Consider the following 22,066-nt stretch of genomic DNA (forward strand, 5'->3'; position numbering starts at 1 on the left):
GCCCAGCCTATTGGCTGCAAGGCCTGTCTTTCACTGGTGACTGGCATGCTCGATGGACATGGGAAATGACACTAACCCCGGCTCCCAGGGAGGCTGGCAGTCAGGAGTATTTGGATTCACGAAGCACAGAGTGCAAACCCCCACCTCCTGAAAGCTGGCTCAAGCCTCCCCTCTAGGTGCTGTGATTTGGGGTGCTGAGGCATCCTCACTTTTGCCCTAAAAAGCTTGGTGGACTGGGCATAGTGGTTCATGCCTATAATCCCAGCACTTTGAGAGGCCAAGGTGGGAGGATCACTTGAGCCCAGGAGTTCGCGACCAGCCTGGGCAACATAATGAGACCCTGTCTCTACAAAAATTTAAAAATTAGCCGGGCCTGATGGTGCACACCTACAGTCTTAGCTACTTGGAAGGCTGAAAGTGGAAGGATGGCTTGAACCCAGGAGGTCGAGGCTACAGTGAGCCATGATCGTGCCTGAGCAACAGAGCAAGACCTTGTCTTAAAAAAAAAAAATTGTGGCAGATATAGGTGATGGAGGGCCATGTGAGCTCCTGGCTGAACCCCAGAGGTGGAGCTGGAGCGGGGCTCAGGTGGAGGACCTGGTCAAAAGTGTGTCCCCCCAACTCTGGGCTTTTGGTATTTTTATGGAAGCACTTCCTGAAAAAGGATATAATTCTAGTCCCACGGAATGCTGCATAAGGGAATAGCAATGGAGCCGAAACATATTTGGGGTGCAGAGGTTACATTAAACAGGATGGCGAGTGTTCTCTTTTCTGTAGATGCTGATGGACCCTGTGGCTACTCAGCAGACACAGACAGTAGTAGCTTTTCCCAAACATACTGAACCATGGAGCCGTTCTCCCTGAGAACAGCAGGCAGGACCGTGCTCTGAGAAACACAGCATGGGCAATGTGGCTGTGTGGGCTGGGGGTGCATTTCAGCCTGACCTCAAGGAGTGAGGCCCCTGCCCAGGGTCCCGGGGCCCAGGCCACGGCCGCTTCCCCTTCCCCGTGGCCTCCAGTGCCCTCGGTGGGCCCTGTGCCCAGTCCCCACTTGCTGTGCCTCCCCCAGGAGTCAGCAAGATCGTGACAGTGGACGTGAAGGGGAACAGCCCCCTGTGGCTGAAGGTGAAGGACCTGGCGGAGGGGGTGACCTACAGGTTCCGCATCAGAGCCAAGACCTTCACCTACGGGCCGGAGATCGAAGCCAACGTCACCACGGGCCCCGGAGAAGGTAGGAGAGCGACGGACCAGGCATTTCCTCCACACGGCGGTTCAGCGCCCCCAGTCAGAAGGGGCCCCCGCTGTCAAGAGCTGTGCTGGACCCTGGAAACAGAGTGGAGGACAGAGCTCACTCTTTCCCCTGGTGCCCAGTGACCCCTCCCCCCGCTCCCTCCTCCCGGGTTCCACGCTTTGATTAATGGCATCAGTGTCCTCAGGTTCCTCAAGCCACAAACCCTGGAGCAGCGCCCCCTCCTCTCCCACTTAGGCCCAGCCCACAGGCCTGGCCTGGCCACTGCGCCTGCTTCGTTCTTTCTCTCCCTGCTAATTGCATGGCCTCCTTTACTTCCGTCCTGGAAGGATGCAGCCTGGCAGGTGCCCCTGCCTTTCGCCCAGCCAGAGCCATCTTCCCACGCCCCTGAACCACCCCTACCCTCCAGGCAGCGGTTCTCAGAGCAGGGCGCACTAAAATGCACGTTCCCAGGGTGGATGCTCGGAGGGGTTGATTTCCTGGGGCTGAGGTGGGACCTGGCAATCTGCACTTACACAAAAGCCCCTAGAGGCCGTGACAAAGTGGCACCTTGAGAAACACCTGATGGAGCAGGTCACCTATTCACAGCCAGGGCCCTGCCTCCCCCACCTCACCACCCACCCCCTCCGCAGAACGCCCTTTTGTGTGTAACTGCCCGCCCCCTCACCCCAGGAAGTCTTCCCTAATCTCCTGTATTGTTTCTGTTGTTGTTGTTTGGGCTTTTTTTTTTTTTTTTTTTTTGGAGACAGAGTCTCGCTCTGTCATCCAGGCTGGAGTGCAGTGGTGCAATCTCAGTTCACTGCAACCTCCACCTCCCGGGTTCAAGCAGTTCTCAAGCTTCAGCCTCCCGAGTAGCTGGGATTACAGGTGATTTCCACCACGACCAGCTAATTTTTGTATTTTTAGTAGAGACGGGGTTTGGCCAGGCTGGTCTCCAACTCCTGACCTCAAGTGATCCACCTGCTGCAGTCTCCCAAAGTGCTGGGATTACAGGCATGAGCCACCGTGCCCAATCGCCTCTTTTAAATGTCCTCTTCACCTTCCTTCCCCTCCCACCCCTCATCCCCCCAGGCATTTGCCGTGTTCAAGGTTTAGCCCTCCAAAGTCCCTGTTACTGGTCAGTGTAGAATGTCCTGTCCTGAACACAAAAGTCACCTCCCAGACCACTCTGCTGCCTCCCTCCCTAAGAAGGGGTACAGCCCATCCTGGACTTCCCCTAAAATCCCATCGCCTCCTCTGCCCACCCCCTTCAGCCAAGAGTGGTGCAGGCCTCCCCTCCCCAGCAGTCCCAATTAGCCTGACTCAGGAAGGGAGTCTTCCCCTAATGGCTTAGTCTGGCTGCGCTTCACTTTTTCTTTCTGGCCAGTCACTTTCTATTCCCCACAGTCTGGTTCTGCAAAGAAGCCCTGTAGCTCTAGGGCAAACTCAGGACAAAGCCTGCAGGAGGCAGCCCAGGAGCCACCCAGCCGCTGTCCTTTCATCTGCCTCCAGCCCCACCCCGCGCTGCCTCTCACCTGAGCCAGCTTCCTGGGAAACAAAAGTAGGAGAGAGAGCTGGCAAGCAACTGAGGACCAAGCGTTGGCAGTGGCCTGGGGACAGGAGAGGGCTGTGTGGAGGACAGGCTGTTCTATCCTGAGGCTTGAAGTGTCCCAGGCTGAGAGGTGGGGAGGTGGGAGGAGATAAAGGGCAGAGGGTTCAGAGAAGGTAGTGGAGGGCACTCTGAGAAAGAAAGAACCAGCCGGGTGTAGGGGTTCACACCTGTAATCCCAACATTTTGGGAGGTGGAGGCGGGTGGATTGCCTGAGCCCAGGAGTTCAAGACCAGCCTGGGCAACACAGCAAAACCCCATCTCTACAAAAATAAAATTATCCAGGCGTACTGGTGAATACCTGAAGTCCCAGCTACTCAGGAGGCTGTGGTGGGAGAATCGTTTGAGCCCAGGAGGTGGAGGCTGCAGTGAGCTGTGATCGTGCCCCCGCACTCCAGCCTGGGCAACAGAGTGAGAACGTGTCTCAAAAAAAGAAATACAGAAGCCATCCTCCCACATGGTGTGGGTGCAGGGGGCGGTCTGCAGGCGGGGAACATGCAGCCAGGCAGTGGCTGGACTCGCTGGAAGCTCCTGGCCCCGGAGAAGGTGCAGGCTCTGTCCTCAGCCCTGAGTACTGTCCTGTGCAGGATGAGTACAGGGTCCTGAGGGCTGCCTGCCCTACCACACTCCCTCAGGCGTGTCCACCCCACCTGACCCCGCAGTTACTCTGCCCTTGTGCTGCAGACAGGCTGCTCCATAGGGAAGGAAGGAAATGGTGCCCTCCAAGGCTGTGCGGTGGGCATAGGGGCTGGGCGGGGCTGCCAGGCTGTGTGAGTGATGGGGTGGGCATAGGGGCCGGGTGGGGTTGCCAGGCTGTGTAAGGAGGGCCTGCTGGCCCTCCAGGGCCCTGGGGGAGCATCAGTGTGAGGCTAGACTCTGCTCCACAGAGACCCCCCACCAACAAACCAGGTGGCCACCCACTCATGCACTGGTTCCCTCCCTCATCCCCTAAGCACAGAGGAAGCACCTACTGTGTACCCAGCTCTGGGGGTACAGAGCCCTGCCTTTGGTGGGGAGCAGGATTGGAGGTGACAGCATGTGGGGTCGGGATTCTGGACGGGCACCCCCAAGAGAAGGGGCTCAGAGCGCCTTGTAGACAGATACCTGGCTCACTCCTCTCATTGCTGGAGTCACCTCCTCTCATCTGCTCCAGCTCCTAGGGCCGGCTCCCTCACTGGCCCACATCCCAGGCTGCTCCTGACGTACCTTCATTCCAGGAGCGCGACATGGGGCCCAGTCCTTCCTCCCTCCTCCTAGCAGCACAGGCCCCAAGGCCTCCTGGGGCGTAAACCCCCTCTCCCCTTGTCTAACCTAATAGGAAATGCTAGGAAATGCAGTTGGGGTTGGGGGATTTCAGGCAGGAAGGAGGGAGGGTGGACATCATATCACCTACCAGGAGGGAGAAACTGGACTCTTCAGCCCCGCTCCGACCAACCCCCTCCTCTCATGGACCCACTCTGCCATCATCACACCCACCTCTATTCCCCACCATCCAGGACACAGCCTTCAAGCCTTACCTTCCAAAAGGCCTTTATAGAGGGGGAAACGGAGGCACTGGAAGGCTATGTGAATTGATCAAAATCACCCATCTAACACATTCTGGGCTGGAACCCAGATCTCCTGACTCTACTCCAGGGACCTTTCTGGACCATTCCATTTGTCTTCTGCCCTGGGATTTGGAATATGGAGCATAGGGGTAGCCCGGGGGAACAACAGTCCATCCTGGCAGGCCCAGCCTGAGATGCACTCTCAGGCCGCGACATTTGCAGGGCTTCTTAGCGGCTCTCTGTCCAGGGTTGGTTTTGTCACCCAGTGTTCCTCCTCGAGCCCAGGGTGACAGGCTGGGTGGCTGTTCTGGGTTCCATACATCCCACGCCTCTGTGTGCTGTCTGCAGGTGCCCCAGGACCGCCTGGCGTGCCCATCATCGTGCGGTACAGCTCTGCCATCGCCATTCACTGGTCCAGCGGAGACCCGGGCAAAGGGCCCATCACCCGCTATGTCATCGAGGCCAGACCTTCAGGTGTGCCCCGCCCTGCTGGGCTGCGACCCCGCAGCTCATTGTCTCCCTCCTTCCTGGGTCCCTCCACTTGGGGCACTTGCCTCTGTCCTCCGCCTGAGAAGGCGCTTGTGCTACTACAGGTGAAGTCACCTGGCCCTGTTGAGGAGTGGGAAACTGGGTTGGGGGGCTCCTAGAGCTGGACTCCTAGCTAAGTAACCCCCAGGAGGCCCCCCAGAGAACGGCTGTTAGTGCTAGCTGAGGACCAGCTTGGGTTGAGGATTGCTCAGGAAGCCAGAAGCCTGAGCACGTGGCTCAAGTGGGTCATGCACCGAATCCTCCACACGACCCCACTGATGGGTGCCCCATAACTAAGAAGACCCTGGCTGCCTCTCGAAGCCCTGTCTCTGCCATCATGGCTGTCTCAGTGGCTGCTGTAATCGTACCAGCCTCTCCTGTCAAGCCTGAAATTGAATCACAAGAACTTCCAAAGCCATCAGGAGATGAGTGACAGATAAGTCAGTCGGGGGCTGCTCCCCACTGCTCCGGTTTCACCCATCCTGACACCCGCTTGCTGGGCTCTGCTTACTCTCAGGAGCTTGCAGCCACTGCCAGCTCCCTGCGTTGCTAGGTTTCCAAGTTAATCAGAGGTGCCAGAGTCAGCAAGAGCAGGAGGCCTGTTCTCTGTATCCCATGGATCCACGGTTAGGTGATTAAAATTGAGAAGGAAAACAAGATTTTGTTGCTCTAGCCGAAATAGCAAATAACAATCATAATGGGACGCCACCAGGCATCTCGGTAGCTAATACTTCTAATGGGGAATATGGAAACATCCCAGTGATGAATTGTTAATACTTCGAGGTAGCTGGGCACTAATCATCCCAATAGCAGAGAGTTAATAATTCTAGTAGCTCCTGGAAGACATTACCACCGCTCCTGCCTTAATCACGTGCTAATAATCACAGTTGCATATAGCAAATACATCTAGCTGCTCAGATCTGCTGCGTGGCCGGAGGATGCACGCGGGGCTGGCTCTCTCCCCACTCCAGATGGTCCCTCCCTGGCCCTCTGGTGCCGGCTGCTGAATTGGCCAGGAGACCACTACGTGCTTCTCCCAACCAGGGCCTGCACCTGTTTATTCCACCCAAGTTGGCCAGCTGGGGTGCCAGGCTGTGGAATGTTGGCCCCTGACTCTGGCCCTGTTGATTCTCCAGTGTTTCCTTGGAGGCCCAGCGTGGGACTCTGGTGTTCCAAGTTTGTGGGCTGTGACTTGGTCCACACTGGTGGAATCAAGACCTGAGCATAAAAGGAAGGACCAAGCCAGGGCCCTGTGAGAAACCAGGACTCGGAGCAGGGCCAGGGCCAGAGAGCAGAGGACAGGATCAGTAACCAGGCACAGGGAGGAGGGAGGAGAGGGGGCAAGGGGCATGGTGGTCTGTCCCTAAGGCTGTTTGAGAGCAGGCTGCTGTTATGGGGTGAGCATGTCTCCCCTCCATGCCCCCTGCCCCTTCTTCTGTGCTCCCCTTCTCATCTTCAGGATGGCATAGCCCTTGTCATACATTTGCCCTTGAATTGCTTGTGCTTCGTGCTAGGCAGGATAAACTAAATACACCCCTTTTCTATAAGCCAGGAGCTGCCAGGCGCTGCAGACCCAGGGAGAGGTTCGCCCAGGGATTTGCAGCCCCAGGAACCCGTCCTGCACATCAGCCAACTCCCGGGGCTGGCGGCTAGAGCCCCAGCGTGACATTCCAGCAGCTTCTGGCCTGGCCCGGTTGACTCAGCCCCACCCTTTGTCCCTGTGTGGGGTGGAACAAGGGGGGTTAAACAGCAGGCAGGAGATCCCAGCTTCTGGAAGGCAGCAGCAGGGGCCTCAACGATCCCAGCCCATCCAGCAAACACAGGTCCAACACCTGACTGCGTCGGGCAGGGAAGTTCGGTGCCAGAAATGAGGTGGCCCCAGGCAGTAACACCAGCTCTGCTGCTGACAGCGTAGGACCTTGGGAAGATGAGTGAAGCTTCCTCCAAGCCTTGGTGTCCTCATCTGTAAAATGGGGACAGTAGTTCATCCCTGTCGCCATTGCTGTGGATTTGAAAAGGAAAGCATGTAGACCCAGGATGCTTGACAGAGGCGTAAGTGCCAGCTGTTGTCACCGTCATCATCATCATTATGATATCATTCAAAGATGAGTGAGAGAATTCAGAGGCATGTGAGGAAAATGGATTTGTACCCCAGTACTAAAATTTCAAGGCATGAAGTTCCGAAACTGGGCACCTAATGCTATGAAAAGGCCAGGGAAGAAAGGTTCCATTTATTTATTCAATAAATGCTGAGAAGGTGCCTGTGCTGGGTGCTAGACTAAGGAAGACTTAAGACGAAGTAGTCATGATCCTTGCCCTTGAGGGATCTCGCAGCCAGCAAAGGGGAAAGAGAGAAAGAGAGATATTAAACAAAAAGATGGGTCAGGCGCGGTGGCTCATGCCTGTAATCCCAGCACTTTGAGAGGCTGAGGTGTGAGGATCGCTTGAGCCCAGGAGGTTGAGGCTGCAGTGAGCCAAGAGCACACCACTGCACTCTAGCCTTGGCAACCGAGCGAGACCCTATCTCAAAACAATTTTTTTAAAAGCAAATCTTTCCTGCAGCTGTTACTAAAAAGAAAAGAAAAAGACCGGGCGTGGTGGCTCACACGTGTAATCCTCTTTGGGAGGCCAAGGCAGGCAGATCACCTGAGGTCAGGAGTTCAAGACCAGCCTGGCCAACATGATGAAACCCCGTCTCTACTAAAAAATACAAAATTTAGCTGGGCGTGGTGGAGTAAGCCTGTAATCCCAGCTATCCGGGAGGCTGAGGTAGGAAAATAGCTTGAACCTGGGAGGCGGAGGTTGTGGTGAGCTGAGATGGCACCACTGCACTCCAGCCTGGATGACAGAGTGAGACTCCATCTCAAAAAAAAAAAAAGGCCAGGCACAGTGGCTCACACCTGTAATCCCAGCACTTTGGGAGGCTGAGGCAGGCAGATCACCTGAGGTCGAGAATTCGAGACCAGCCTGACCAACATGGAGAAACCCCGTCTCTACTAAAAATACAAAATTAGTCGGGCATGGTGGATTTGGAAGGCTGAGGCAGGAGAATCGCTTGAACTCGGGAGGCAGAGGTTGCTGTGAGCCGAGATCCTGCCATTGCACTCCAGCCTGGGCAACAAGAGCGAAACTGTGTCTCAAAACAAAGAAAAAAGAAAAATAGCGCTCTTATTTTTGTCTCCTGCCACCATTGTGTATGTTTTGAATTAGGAAAGGGGGTTAGTTAAGTAAAGAAGGGTATTCCCATATGATAATGTCTTAGGCATTCACTTAAAATCATGTTTCCAACCATTTTTAATGAAGTGGAAGACAGAATCCATAGTGTTCTGCCTGCATAAGTGCTAATTCCTAGAGCCTGTTTCTCTGGATGGTGGTTCTGTCATTGGTTGTGACAGTACTTTCTGCACAGTACGTATCTTTTAATGTAGTACAGATATTTTAATAAAAAGAATAAAAGAGATGCTCCGAAAGGTGTCTTTTTTTTTTTTGAGACTGAGTCTTGCTCTGCTGCCCAGGCCAGAATGCAGTGGCGTGATCTCAGCTCACTGCAACTTCCATCCCCCAGCTTCAAGCAATTCCCTGCCTCAGCTTCCCCAGTAGCTGGGATTACAGGCATGTGCCACTACACCAGACTAATTTTTGTATTTTTAGTAGAGACAGGGTTTCACCATGTTGGCTAGGCTGGTCTCGAACTCCTAACCTCAGGTGATCCACCCACCTTGGCCTCTCAAAGTGCTGGAATTACAGGCATGAGCCACCGTGCTTGGCCCAAAAGCTGTCTTTTTAAGAAACTTCAAGGGAGGACCAAGGCCTGTGATTCAGTGTGGAGCAGGTAGGATCCAACAGGCCCAGCCCTCAGGGAGCATAGTCAGAACGGGGCTGGGAGCGGGATTTGGGGCTCCCCCTCACCTCCCAGGGCCTCCATCTCTGTGCTCCTGCAGACGAGGGACTATGGGACATCCTCATCAAAGACATCCCCAAGGAGGTGAGCTCCTACACGTTCAGCATGGACATCCTGAAGCCGGGTGTGAGCTATGACTTCCGGGTCATCGCGGTCAACGACTACGGCTTCGGCACCCCCAGCAGCCCCTCCCAGTCTGTGCCAGGTACCGGCCTGGGGGCTGAGGGAGTGGGGGAGCCCCACAGCAGAGCCTGAGGGCTGACACTGGGCAGGGCGGAAGGAGGAGAGGCACCAGGACACCAGGAGCATGGGCGGGAACAAAAACGCATTGTCCCCTCGGGGCTGTGAAGAGGCAAGTGCTGGTGCCCAGGCCTGGGTCAGCCCTCAAGACCAGAGGAAACTAGGGATCTTCATCTTTGGGGCTCCCTTTCAAGGAACTCCAGAAGCCCTGGGTAGGGGCAGAGCAGAGGGCCCAAGATGCAAACTTCCATGCACTCATCACCCAGGACATTCATGGGCACCAGGCCATAAACTATCTTTCCATGGAAACCTCCAGCCCCAACGTGGCAGGGTCAGCAGCCTGCAGAGCAGCAGAGACACAGGTGGGCCTTAGGCCTGACCTAGTGCCTGGGTGCAGCAGGGTCACCACCCCTCCCATTTTCCTCCCCTCATTCTTCCTATCTGGCATGTCTTAGAGCGCACAAAGGGCTCTGCTATCTAAACCCTTGACCCAAAATGTTATCACTAACCACCCTGAATACAAAGGCCCCTTCCCCCAAGCAGAAGCACAACTCAAAGGAACCCAGCCTCCTCCCCCTGCCACACATTGCCCACGTTGAAGAACCAAATCTTCTCCTTTACCCACATTGATAAAACCAAATCCTGGGACAGAAGTGCTTCAAGGCTGAAACAGAGAGCCCATCTCTTGTCCACACAGCATGGGTAGTCCTGGCTGGGTGCAGAAAGCACAGTCTAGGGGTTTTGAGAAAAGGGAGCTCTACCTGGAAGAGACATCCTAAAGACCCTCTCACCACACTCTGGTTTTTCTTCAGATCATGTAAATCTTTCACCTTTTACTAAAGAACCCCTGTGTCCATCCTCCCAATTCCCCCTGCCTTCTGCTACCAGGAAAAATTTCACTCCTCAGGAAAAGCTCTCTCAGCCTCCTGCAGGCCAGAGAAGCACGTTTCCCCACACAGATTTAGGTATGCTTATCAAGATAGCTCCTAGACAAGTACAAAAGAAAAAAAGAAAAGGGGCCGGGAATGGTGTCTCATGTCTGTAATCCCAACACTTTGGGAGGCCGAGGCAGGTGGATCACCTGAGGTCAGGAGTTAGAGACCAGCCTGGCCAACATGGTGAAACCCCGTGTCTACTAAAAATACAAAGATTAGCCAGGTGTGGTGGCAGGTGCCTGTAATCCCGGTTACTTGGAAGGCTGAGGCAGGAGAATTGCTTGAACCCGGGAAGTGGAGGTTGCAGTGAGCCAAGATCATGCCATTGCACTCCAGCCTGGGAAATAAGAGTGAAACTCCGTCTCAAAAAAAAAAGGGGGGGAAAGTAGCTAACACACTGCCACTCTCCCCTCCTATGTCCCTGGCAGACATCACTAATCAATCTTAGCACTCTTTCCTATTGAGCCAGGTAGCCATCTCAGAACTCATCTGACATCAGCCCTCCAGGCAGCCCTTTACCAACTGATCAGAGCGGATACTTGAGGTGAAACTGTCCTTGCAGAGGTTCTGCCTCATTCGGAGGGTACAGACCCTGCCTTCGCATAGATTGTAGCAGTTAGTAGGGTCCCAACTGGAGCAGGAGATTTGGAGGGAGGAGGGGGCTGAGCACCCTATATACCTGACTATCTGTGCTCCAGCCCAGAAAGCCAACCCCTTCTATGAGGAGTGGTGGTTCTTGGTGGTCATTGCCCTGGTCGGCCTCATCTTCATCCTGCTTCTGGTCTTCGTGCTTATCATCCGGGGCCAGAGCAAGAAGTACGCCAAGAAGACAGACTCAGGTGAGTGAGCTGGCACCAGCCGTGCTGGCTGGACTTGACTTTTATGTATCTCCTTTTTGGCCAGAACAGGGGTGATCAGGTCCCTCTCCTGGCTCCTGGCAGCGCACCTGCTCTGGTGGGTGGGGCAGCCTAGGGTTTTTACACACAATCTCAATCTCTTATTTTGGTCTCAACTCTACCAAGAGAAAGAGGGGATAACCCAGCCAGGTGGGGAGTGGTATGGGAGAGGGGAGGCCACACAGTCTAAAGGGTGTCAATCTCCCCCCGACTTCAGGGAACAGTGCCAAGTCTGGAGCCCTAGGCCACAGCGAGATGATGAGCTTGGATGAAAGCAGCTTCCCTGCCCTGGAACTCAACAACAGGCGGCTCTCCGTCAAGAACTCTTTCTGCCGAAAGAACGGCCTGTACACCAGGTACTGGGCCCTCTGCGTGGGTGGGGGGCCAGGCCCAGCAGTGCCCAGGTGGGGAGAATGCTGGGGAAGGCCATAGAGCAGGGAGTGCCCACCTGGCCATACCTTGTCCTGGGAAACACCATTCAAGCCCCAGGGCTGGGAACGATCAGCAGAAAGACACAGTGGGGCCCAAGCAGGACAACTAGGGTCCCAGTCCCCACCATGCCCAGTCACAGCCTGGGGGTGAGGGCGCACTGGGGAGAAATTTATAAGGAGGTAGCTACTAAGAGTTCCTGACAGTGACAGTAGAATGCAAATAACTGGCAAAATTTTGCAAACCAACCTACTGATGTTCGGAGCCAACTGCCAGGGAAACAGCCCTGCAGATCGTCACTGGCCCCAAAGGCAAGACAGGCCCAGCCAACGCAGACCGAGCAAAAACACCTTAGCGAAGGACGCCTGAGCACCCGCATTATCGCTATGCCCTCCTGTCTTCCTCCCCATTTGGGAAACCCTCTCCCCCAGGTCCTTATTTATACCTATTAAAGGACAACCTCCTATCCCCATCAGCCTCAAAGGGCAGCATCTGAAAGCAGCCCATGAGGACAGGACAAGGCTCGTGGCGCAAGCACAGCTCGTATTTTCTTCTGACTTCTTTCTAACCCTAGCCCCCTCCTAGGCCCTACTCTCTGTGGCCACCGGGTTGCCCATTTCCAAGGGCAGGAGCAGCTGCTGGGGCCCACCTGATCCTCCCCTGATGTGTGGCGGTTTTCTGTTCCCCTGAGCTCAAGAAAGACTGGGCCAGAGGGCTCCTGTCTCCAGCCTCAGCCCTATTGGCATTCCCAGCTCATTGGAGGCGGCAGTCAGGAGGAGTCCAGCCTCTCTCAGGAGCTCACAAAGCTTCCCTCTGTCTCTGTCTTAGAGGGACGAAGCTATGTGTGTGTTCATCCAGAGGATGGAGGGAGGAGCTCCCAAAGCCGAGCTCTTATCCTCTGCCAAATCCAGCCTTCCAAAGAAAGAGCGGTTTGAGGCCCCCACAGCAGGCCCAGCCAGGCCCAGCATGGCCATAGCAGCCCCGCCAGGCTGGCTCCGGGGCCCTGCCACATGTAACAAGGGGGCATTTCACACGTGGCCTCACCTTCCCCTGCCCTTCCCAGCCTCTCCTAGCCACAGTGCACACACATCCAGGCCCCTGTGTGCCCCCAAAGCCACTGTGTGTACACAAAAATCCCGTTTGCACCAAAGCAGCCCCAGGATGTGGGGCCCTGAACCCAGCCACGGTGACATCCCCCCTACATTCACCCTGCATGTTGCCATGACAGCGTTAGCCGGGCACCCCATTTTTCCCTCTTTGTCCTCCTCCAGATTCCTACCTCCCAGGCCCAGGCCCCTGGAAGGCAGACCCAGGAAGGAGGAGGAGCACAGGGTGGCAGGGATCCGTGTTCCCCAGGCCCCCACTGTGGTCTCCCTAGGCCAGGGGAGGCTGCTCTGAGTGAGTGCACCTCTCAGCCCCACTCCCCCGCTCTCTCCAGGTCTCCCCCCAGGCCCAGCCCGGGCAGCCTGCACTACTCGGATGAGGATGTCACCAAATACAACGACCTCATCCCAGCAGAGAGCAGCAGCCTGACAGAGAAGCCCTCAGAAATCTCCGACTCTCAGGTGAGGGCAGGAGGGCCAGGTGTCCTGCAGGGGGCAGGGAGCAGCGCCTCCCAGAGTGGGGCAGTGAACGTAGATGGGCTTTCTTCCTTTCCTTCAAGGGGCAGCAAATATTAAGGGGCCCAAGAAACCACCCTGAAGTCATATATGGGCCATTTGTCCCCTCCTAAGTTCTGCTCAAAGTTTGCGGCCAGTGCTAATGGGGTCCCGGGAACCTTGATCATAGGGGGTCCCCCGAAGAAGACGGCCCTCTCTACTTTCAGGGGTCACCCCACAGGCTTAGTTACTCATTAGGGCTGGCCTGCAAGGGAGCACGCTGAAGATGCGGAGAGGGAGACTCTGGGGAGAAGGTTGACACACAGCCCTGCATTCCAGGCCAGAGACCTGGAAAAATGCTCAACTTCACTACTCACGGATCAAAACAGCTTCAGAAACAAAGGGCTGGGTGCCCTGGAGCCCCGAGGATGAGAAGCAGTGTAGACCAGGGAGACGTTAAGTTTGGAGCTTCGGACCTGAGTGTGAATCCTGGCTTTGCTGCCCGTGACCTGGGATGTCCTGGGTGTGCCAAGTAACCTTTCTAAGCCTCAGTTTCCCCATCTGTGGAACAGGCAGGGGTGATACTAGGCTCTGTCCCGAGGCTGTGGGGAGGATCTGCTGAGTTAGACACTGATGAACTCAGTGTAGGGCCAGGCACATGGCAACCATTCCGTAAATGTCAGCTTTTATATGAAGAGGGGGTCGGTGCCTCTGGAAGACACAGAGCTTCAGAGAGCGGCCATTAGGTGGGTCACGTGGGGACACTGTCCCAGGCTGTGTGGGGAGGGGCTGTGTGTATTCCAACCATGCAGCCTTACAGCTTCCCACCCTCACCCTCTCTGCCTCAGCCAAGCCCAGTGGTTATTGAGGAAAGGGCCACGAAAGGCCACTGCGTCCCACGCCCTGGACCTTTCTGCCCAGGCCTGGGAGAGGAAGTGAAGGAAGAGGTGCCAGCAGGGAGCTGGGCTGCTGGCTGTGCAGGAGGTGCCAGGAAGCCTGGGATCACGCTGTGGGCCCCGTGGGCTGAGGGCCTCCCACTCACTGCTGTTTTGTTCAGCTCCAGGGTTACTGATGGGCTTGGCAGAGCCGAGAAGGCTGGACCTAACTCCCTAGCTCAAAGCTGGCAGGGACAGAGACCCCCAACTTAGCATGGCTTACCCAGGAACTTATTGTGGGGGACAAAACCCACGTGATCCAAGTTATGAGTTTTTTTGTTGTTAAGGCAGGGTCTTGCTCTGGAGTGCAGTGGCGCAATCTCCACTTACTGAGACCTCTGCCTCCTGGGTTCAAGTGATTCTCGTGCCTCAGCCTCCCAAGTAGCTGGGATTACAGGCATGTGCCACCACCCCTCACTAATTTTTGTGTTTTAGTAGAGATGGGGTTTCACTATGTTGGCCAGGCTGGTCTCAAATGCCTGACCTCAAGTGTTCCCCCGCCTCGGCCTCCCAAAGTGCTGGGATTACAGGTGTGAACCACTGTGCTGGCCCCACTGTTGTCCTTGTGAGGCTCCTAAATAAGTCAATGCTGCTGCCACTCAGCCATGTGAGAAGCAGCTCGGCTACCAATCAGCATCTGCAATGCGGAGCCCCCACCATTGCGACCTTCAAGTAGGGGCTGATGGGGATGCCACTGGTAGTTCTCCTGCCTGTGACAGTTTGTGCAAGGGTACGTCCCTGAGGATCAGCAGCTGCACAGGCCAGGGCCCCTCGGTTTCAGCCACCAGGAAAAATGACTGCCTCTCTTTTCAAGGACACCCCTTCCCCCAGGTCTTTGGAGAGTGGGTTTTGCATATGCCACCTGGTTTATATTCTGAGTCAGACCACCCAAAACCCACTCTCCAAAATTGGCAGAAATCTGCCCAGTCATTTTCCTGTGATATGGCAATAAACAAAGCGTCAGTTTGACTTATAAACAAACACATATGATGTGATGTGAGAAAGGCTATAATTCAGCTGGGGGTGATGGGCTAGAGGAGAGAGGGGCTGGCTCTCCCGTAGAGGGCCCAGGGTGCAGGAGAAGGGGGCACCAGGCAGAGGGCAGGGTGCACACAAAGACTGGAGATTTAAAGGCCCCTGACCTGTTTGATGGAACTTTAACACTGCAGCCTGGCTGGACGGCAACTTCATTTTCAAAAGAAGAGCCCAAGTTTTGTACAAAAAAAAAAAAAATGTATATACTTAGCACACAAGTAAATCTCAATGGAAAAGAAATTCCCAGCCAATGGCACACACCATCTAATCTTGATCTTCAGTTCTTGCAGTATCATGGGCAGCCTCTTCAAGTGCACTGAAATCAAATTAAGCACACTTTAAAAAGAAGATACACAGAGCAAATCATGTTTTCTTTTTCTTTTTTTTTTTTTCTTGAGACAGAGTTTCGCCCTCGTTGCCTAGGCTGGAGTATGATGGTGCGCGATCTCAGCTCACTGCAACCTCCACCTCCCGGGTTCAAACAGTTCTCCTGCCTCAGCCTCCCAAGTGGCTGGGATTACACGCGTGTGCCACCATGCCCAGCTAATTTTGTATTTTTAGTAGAGATGGGGTTTCACCATGTTGGTCAGGCTGGTCTAGAACTCCTGACCTCAAGTGATCCACCCACCTCGGCCTCACAAAATGCTGGGATCACAGGTGTGAGCCACAGCACCCAGCCGTGAATCATATTTTCTGTACTATTTATTATGCACCAATTTATAATAGCAAACATTTATGAAGTGTTTAGTAGAAGCCAGGAAGGATTCTAAGGATTGTTCGTGAATGACACCACCTAAGCTTCAGAGTCCTCTAGGAAGCACTGGTGGCATTAAGGCCATTTTCAAGTAAAGATGATGAAAAAGAGAGTTGGGAAGGCCCCCACCCCCTGACAACAAGCCCAAAATGCATCCCGCCCCCATTCTCCCTATGACATCTGCCCTGCATAGCGGCACAGGTAAGACTGTGTGGTACGTGGGAGGAGTAAGTGATGGGTTTGCTGTCTATGAAGCTCATTCATTCATTCCTTGATGCATTTACTCAACAGCTATTTGTTCTGTACCCACAAAATGGAATCAGACGCTATATAGAAACGATGGCTACAGTAATGGGCAAGACAGACTCTAATGAATGTTGCGTTATAATATGTTATGATTTATTAGGGAAGACCATACGTGTATAAATAACCACGTTTTCATTTCTCATTCAAATATTATGGAAGCACAGCAACTTGAGGAAGAAAGTGGTGAACAAAAGTCTTTCTCTTTTTTTTTCTTTTTTTTTTTGAAATGAAGTCTCGCTGTTGTCCCCCAGGCTGGAGTGCAATGGCTTGATCTCAGCTCACTGCAATCTCTGCCTCCCAGGTTCAAGCGATTCTCCTGCCTCAGCCTCCCGAATAGCTGGGATTACAGGCACCTACCACCACACCAAGCTAATTTTTGTATTTTTAGTAAAGACAGGATTTCACCATGTTGGCCAGGCTGGTCTCAAACTCCTGACCTCAGGTGATCCGCCCACCTTGGCCTCCCAAAGTGCTAGGATTACAGGCGTGAGCCACCGCACCTGGCCAAGTCTTTCTGTTTCTTTCCTGCGGTGCAGAGGCAGATAAAGCACCATAAGGAGACCACTTCCCCTGGAGGCTCATAGAGGGCTGCCTGAAGGAGGTGGCATTTATTTGAGCTGGGCCTCAAAGTGTGAACAGGACTGGGTCATGCCTAGAAGGGAAGCGTGCAGGTTTGCAGCTGGCTGGAGCAGGGTTATGTTCTGCCGTCACCCTTCTACTGAACGGCTCTGACCTTTTACCTGTGTTTGCCTCTTTTCCATCAGATTGGGCCATGAGTCCAACAGGCTCAGCTGAGACCTCGTTGATAGCCTGACCATCCCCCAGATCCTGGCAGCCCAAGCTTGTGCCAAACAAGAAACGCTGCGGGGCAGAGACAGGCTGGGGAGAGGCAAAGCTACATACTGTGTGCCAAGCCCTGTGCTTTGTATATTCTCATTTAACATCTAGCTGTCCTGCCATGCAAGTGAAACTATCCCCATTTAACAGCTGGGGAAACTGAGGTTCACAGAAGTGAGGCCGTATGCCCTTGGTCACAGAGCTCAGAAGTACAAGCAACTGGGATTCAAATCTAGAGCCAGCTTGCTTGGAGGGTCACGCCTACTGCAGCCTGGCCTCGTGCAGCTGCCCAGCACGGAGAGGAGATTGAAGGAAAGAGGCCTTCACTGCCTCCAACCCCACCCCAGTGACCTCCCTTGAGCCTCCTGACCACAGACATCTCTGACAGCCGGTTGTGGGTGTGGGGGGAGGGGTACACATTGGCTGTCACTTTACCTATAAGGGCACAGGTGGCACATATGACATTGCTTCTGAGCTGACATTTTTCAAAGGACATTCTTGGGAGATTTCCAGCTATCTTAACACAGGGAGCCCAGAGCCTCGACAAAATTGTGCCTCCAGGGGCACAATTCTGAGGTTCTTCAGAGACACACAGGAGACACATCACCCCTACCCCACCTTTAATCCAGAGGCTGCAGCCCCTGCAGAGAGACCCTGGCTGGCCCCCCGGGTAGAGGCATCCAGGGGACAGGCGGAACACCCTGCACAGATGCGCTGCCGGCTTCAGGCTAGAATCAGTGCAGAGCCCCTGGGACCGTGGATGAGGGAGGGGCTCCTGCTTCCAGTCTCCCACGGAGTTTCACAAGGTGACTTCTCTGTCATCCAGGGCAACACATTCCTCCCAGACTTCATGAGATTCAACAAGATAAGGGTCCCCTGCCTGACCCCAAGGTCTCAACACCGTCCCTAAGGCTGAGTCTGGTGCCAGATCCTTTGGGCTGGAGATGAACAAAAAAGCAAAAGGGCTTTGCTTTGCTTCCTCTTTTCTGTGGGGGTCCTGCCTCCTTCTGGCCCTCCCTCCCCACTCCCATCACCAGGCCTGGAGTCTGTGCTCCCCCTCCGCAGACCCCAGTAATTGCTGATTGAGTGGCTTTGAGGAGCTGTTAAGAGACCAGGGAGACGAAGCAGTCACTTGATTGCCTGGCGGCCTGGCAGGACAGCCCCTGAAAGGCCCCCTTTGTGCTGGGCCGGTCCCTGGGAAGCTGCATTCAATTACCGAGGCCCGTGAGAATTGAAAGCTGCAATAGGAGCCCCTGGTCTCCCCCTCGCTTTCTTCTCTTCTCGCCCTACCCCCACTCCGAAAAGAAACAGATGTTCAGGGAGATGGAGGCGGGAGCAGCACTCGCTGATGCAAAGCCCTCCTGCCTTGGCTTTGGAAGGCGGAGCGGGGGAAGAGGCAGACCAGACTCTCGCCTGCCTGGCCCCTCCCGCAGCGCGAGCTCTGTTTGGCTCCCTGCTCTACCTTCTAGTGCCTTCCATCCCCGAGATGCTGCCCATAGAGTGCCTGGGATCAGTAGGCATTCTGCAAATAGTAGCTGGTAGGACAGGGATGGTCTAGATGAGTGGGCTTTGGGATCTGGGCCCCTAGGAGGGCTAGAGAATCCCACTCCCCACCTTGCTTCCAGTCCGGACATGCCCCTCTCTTGGAGTTGGGGGTTAGTGGGTGGGGTATCAGCTAACCTTCTACTCCCATTCCAGCTGCCTGAGCACTGAGTCAGCCTCCCCGGCTTCCTGGCCCCTTCTAATCCCTCCCAGGGGAGCTTTGAGGCTTCTCACTCCATCTCTTCCCTTTCCCACCCAGGCCCACCCTCACTGTCCCCATTGATAATACCTTTTACAGCATTCTCTCCTGGGTTAGCTCATTTCACCCTGTGAACTATGGAACTCTACCCATTTTACAGACAAGGACACTGAGGCTGAGAGAGCCTGAGTGATGGCTTCCTCTGCTGATAAGAGCCAGAACTTCCCCGTGCCACAAGCTCCTCCCCCCAGAGACTCGTTTCACTGTGGGATGGTCCCACAGTCATCCTGGGGTTCCTTCCTCTGCAAGGCTGGGGCCTGGGGCTAGCCAAAATTTTAGAACCCCTGGAGCTGATGCTAACAACTGTTCAAGTCAGTCAGTGGGTGGAAAGACCGAACCTGTAGGGAAAACTGGGGGACATCCCTGTCTGGTCCCCCGCATTCACAGACCCTCACTGCTCCTGGGCGGGATGGACCCCTAGCCTCCTGCCTCACAGATCCCCGCTGCTCCAGGCCAGCCTCACTCGGCCCAGCATCAGGTGCCCCCGCTCGGCATATGGAGTCTCCCTGGCCTGCCTGTCACCCCTCTTTGTTCTCCTGGGCCGGCAGCTGGGCAGTAGGCACAGAAAGGGGCTTGTATTGTGCTGCATTGCGTCATGGGGCAGACCGAGCCCAGGGACTTTCCATTGTCTTGGGCAGCCGGCTGTGCCTGCCAAGAAGATTGAGGTCCTGGCCGGGGAGTGTCTGCTGGGGGGGTGGTAAGGAGAGTGGCTGGGGTTGTAGAGGGGTGAGGAGAGGGAGGGGAGGGGCCAGAGAACATAAATTAGCAGATGGACTGGGGAGTATTTAATTCCTGCTGGGAGTCGGGGTGGGCGGTTTGGGGGGAGCTCTCGTTCCCATCCTGTGGTCTCCAGGCAGGAGTGCAGGAGTGTAGGAGTTAAGAGGTGTGTGGGCTTTAGAAAATCAGGCAGATTGGAGTTCAAGCCCGGCCGGATCACTTCCCCAGCAAAACCCTCACCCTTTCTGTACTTTATGTGCCCGTCAGTACCCAGGCAGCGTCGGTGCTCAGGTAGCAATAGGAGCTGCCGCACAGAGGTGTGAAAACTAAATACAGTTATGCATGTCAGCGTTTCAGACTGTCTGGCAGAGGGCCTGCTCCATTAGCGGGGATCATTATAGTTCTATTCATTGTAGCTACATCCCTCGAGATGTATCCCCATGTTATGAAGGACTCCGAGTTCCTGAGAACAAGCCGTGCATCTCATTTCCCAAAGCCTCTGGACAAAGGTCCCCACTCCATTTTCTTTACCTGTAAAGCAGGACACAGCTCCCCATCCCAAACTTGTCTGGATTGGGCTAACTGGCTTTTATGTTCTACTTGGATTGCTGTGATTCGCTAACTGCCCCCAGGCAGGGGCATTAGCTGGGCAGGACTGAGGAGGCCTGGGTGGGGTCCTCTGAGCTACAGTGCACTGATCGTGTGCTGTGCACTGAAATCGGAGCACTTCTCTTCCAGAGAGTTCTGAGGGTGGGCCCATCTGTTGTCTTATTAGCTCTCAAAACATTGCTGGGAGCTCAGGGTAGGGGAAGGGGTGCACCATGTTTTTAGCTCCACAATTCAGATTTTACTTTCCAACCGAGATTGATTCTTGTTTGGGGCTGATGTCCCCGATAGATAGATGAAGTCTGTGCCCAGGACATCAAAGTGTCAAAAAAAAAAAAAAAAAAGTCAGGAATAATTTAATATTTTTATCTTTAAAAGAAAAAAAGAACTTCAGGCTGGGTGTGGTGTAATTATGCCTGTAATCCCAACACTTTGGGAGGCCGAGGCAGGAGCATAGTTTAGTCCCAGGAGTTTGAGACCAGCCTAGGCAACAAAGAGAGACCCCTGTCTCTTAAAAAAAAAAAAAAAAACGCCAACCGTGGTGGCTCACGCCTGTAATCCCAGCACTTTGGGACGCCGAGGTGAGCAGATCAACTGAGGTTGGGAGTTCGAGGCCAGCTTGACCAACATGGCGAAACCCCATCTCTACTAAAAATACAAAAATTAGCCAGCCAGACATAGTGGCACATGCCTGTAATCCCAGCTACTCAGGAGGTTGAGGCAGGAGAATCACTTGAACCCGGGAGGCAGAGGTTGAGGTGAGCCAAGATCGTGCCACTGCACTCAAGCCTGGACGACAAGAGCAAAACTCCATCTCAAAAAAAAAAAAAAAAAAAAAAAAAACTTTAAGGTTTTCATTACATGAAAATTCTGAACTTTGGTTTAGATTTTTCTCATGCTTAGTTTGTAACCAAGTGTTGTTTTTATGTTGGATCACACGTGGACAGGCACAGGCATTTTTCACTGTCCAGAGCCTCTAGAGGTCTCAATTAGGCTCTGGCTTTGTCCCCAGTCACAAAGTAAAGCAGAAGCTGGACCAAGATGATAACTTAGTAGGTTGTGGTTGAACCTCAAAAACATGACACTGTGTCAGAGAAGCCAGACACAAAAGACCACATATTATATGATCCCATTTATAGGAAAGTCCCAAATAAGTTAATCCCTGGAGACAGAAAACAGATTAGTGGTTGCCAAGGGGCATGGATATAGGGAGTGCCCGGTAGGGGCAGAGATGGGGAGTGACTGCTTCCTGGGTACAAGGTTTTACTTTGGGGTGATGGAAATGATTCAGGGCTGGATAGAAGTGGTGGTTGCACAACACTGCGACGGTCCTAATGCACTGAGTCATAGACTTTAGAATGGTTCACTTTCGGTTATGTGAACCTCACTTCAATTGAAAACAAAGGTAGACTGGGCACGGTGGCCCACGCCTGAATCCCAGCACTTTGAGAGGCCAAGGCAGGTGGATCACCTGAGGTCAGGAGTTCAAGACCAACCTGGCCAACATGGTGAAACCCCATCTCTACTAAAAATACAAAAAATTAGCCAGGCATGGTGGCAGGTGCCTGTAATTTCAACTACTCCAGAAGCTGAGGCAGGAGAATCACTTGAACCGGGTAGGTGGAGGTTGCAGTGAGCCCAGATTGCACCATTGCATCCAGCCTGGGCAACAAGAGTGAAACTGCATATCAGAAAAAAAAAAGAAAGAAAGAAAAAAGAAAAGAAAACAAAGGTAAGGTAAAGTAGCTCACGCCTGTAATCCCAGCACTTTAGGAGACCAAGGCAGGAGGATCACTTAAGTCCAGGAGTTCTAGACCAGCCTGGGCAACATAAGGAGAGCTCATCACAAGAGAAAAATTTTTTTAAGTTAGTGGGGCGTGGTGGCATGCACCCATAGTCCTGGCTATTCAGAAGGCTGACATGGGAGGATAGCTTGAGCTTAGGAGGTTGAGGCTACAGTGAGGATCACACCACTGTGCTCCAGCCTGGGCAATAGAGTGATTCCCTGTGCCCCTTCCGCCACCCACCCCCAAAAAAAAGAATAAAAAGGAAAGAAAATAAAATTTGCCAGGCATAGTGGCTGACACCTGTAATCCCAGTACTTTGGGAGGGTGAAGCGGGTGGATCACTTGAGGTCAGGAGTTCAAGACCAGCCTAGCCAACA

General features: G+C 54.0%; 1 protein-coding gene across 2 annotated transcripts in view; it reads left to right on the forward strand.

Annotated features, from left to right (window-relative positions):
• Positions 1–22,066, forward strand: part of SDK2 (sidekick cell adhesion molecule 2) — a 309,988-nt gene that overhangs the window by 282,905 nt on the left and 5,017 nt on the right. For both annotated transcript variants that reach the window (XM_055389053.2, XM_055389054.2), the window contains 6 exons: positions 1,070–1,231; positions 4,733–4,858; positions 8,854–9,018; positions 10,687–10,827; positions 11,102–11,240; positions 12,752–12,878. In XM_055389053.2, coding sequence (XP_055245028.2) covers positions 1,070–1,231; positions 4,733–4,858; positions 8,854–9,018; positions 10,687–10,827; positions 11,102–11,240; positions 12,752–12,878 — 860 coding nt within the window. The remainder of the gene's footprint in view (positions 1–1,069; positions 1,232–4,732; positions 4,859–8,853; positions 9,019–10,686; positions 10,828–11,101; positions 11,241–12,751; positions 12,879–22,066) is intronic.

This window comes from Gorilla gorilla, chromosome 4, assembly GCF_029281585.2.
Source record: "Gorilla gorilla gorilla isolate KB3781 chromosome 4, NHGRI_mGorGor1-v2.1_pri, whole genome shotgun sequence".
NCBI lineage: Eukaryota > Metazoa > Chordata > Mammalia > Primates > Hominidae > Gorilla > Gorilla gorilla.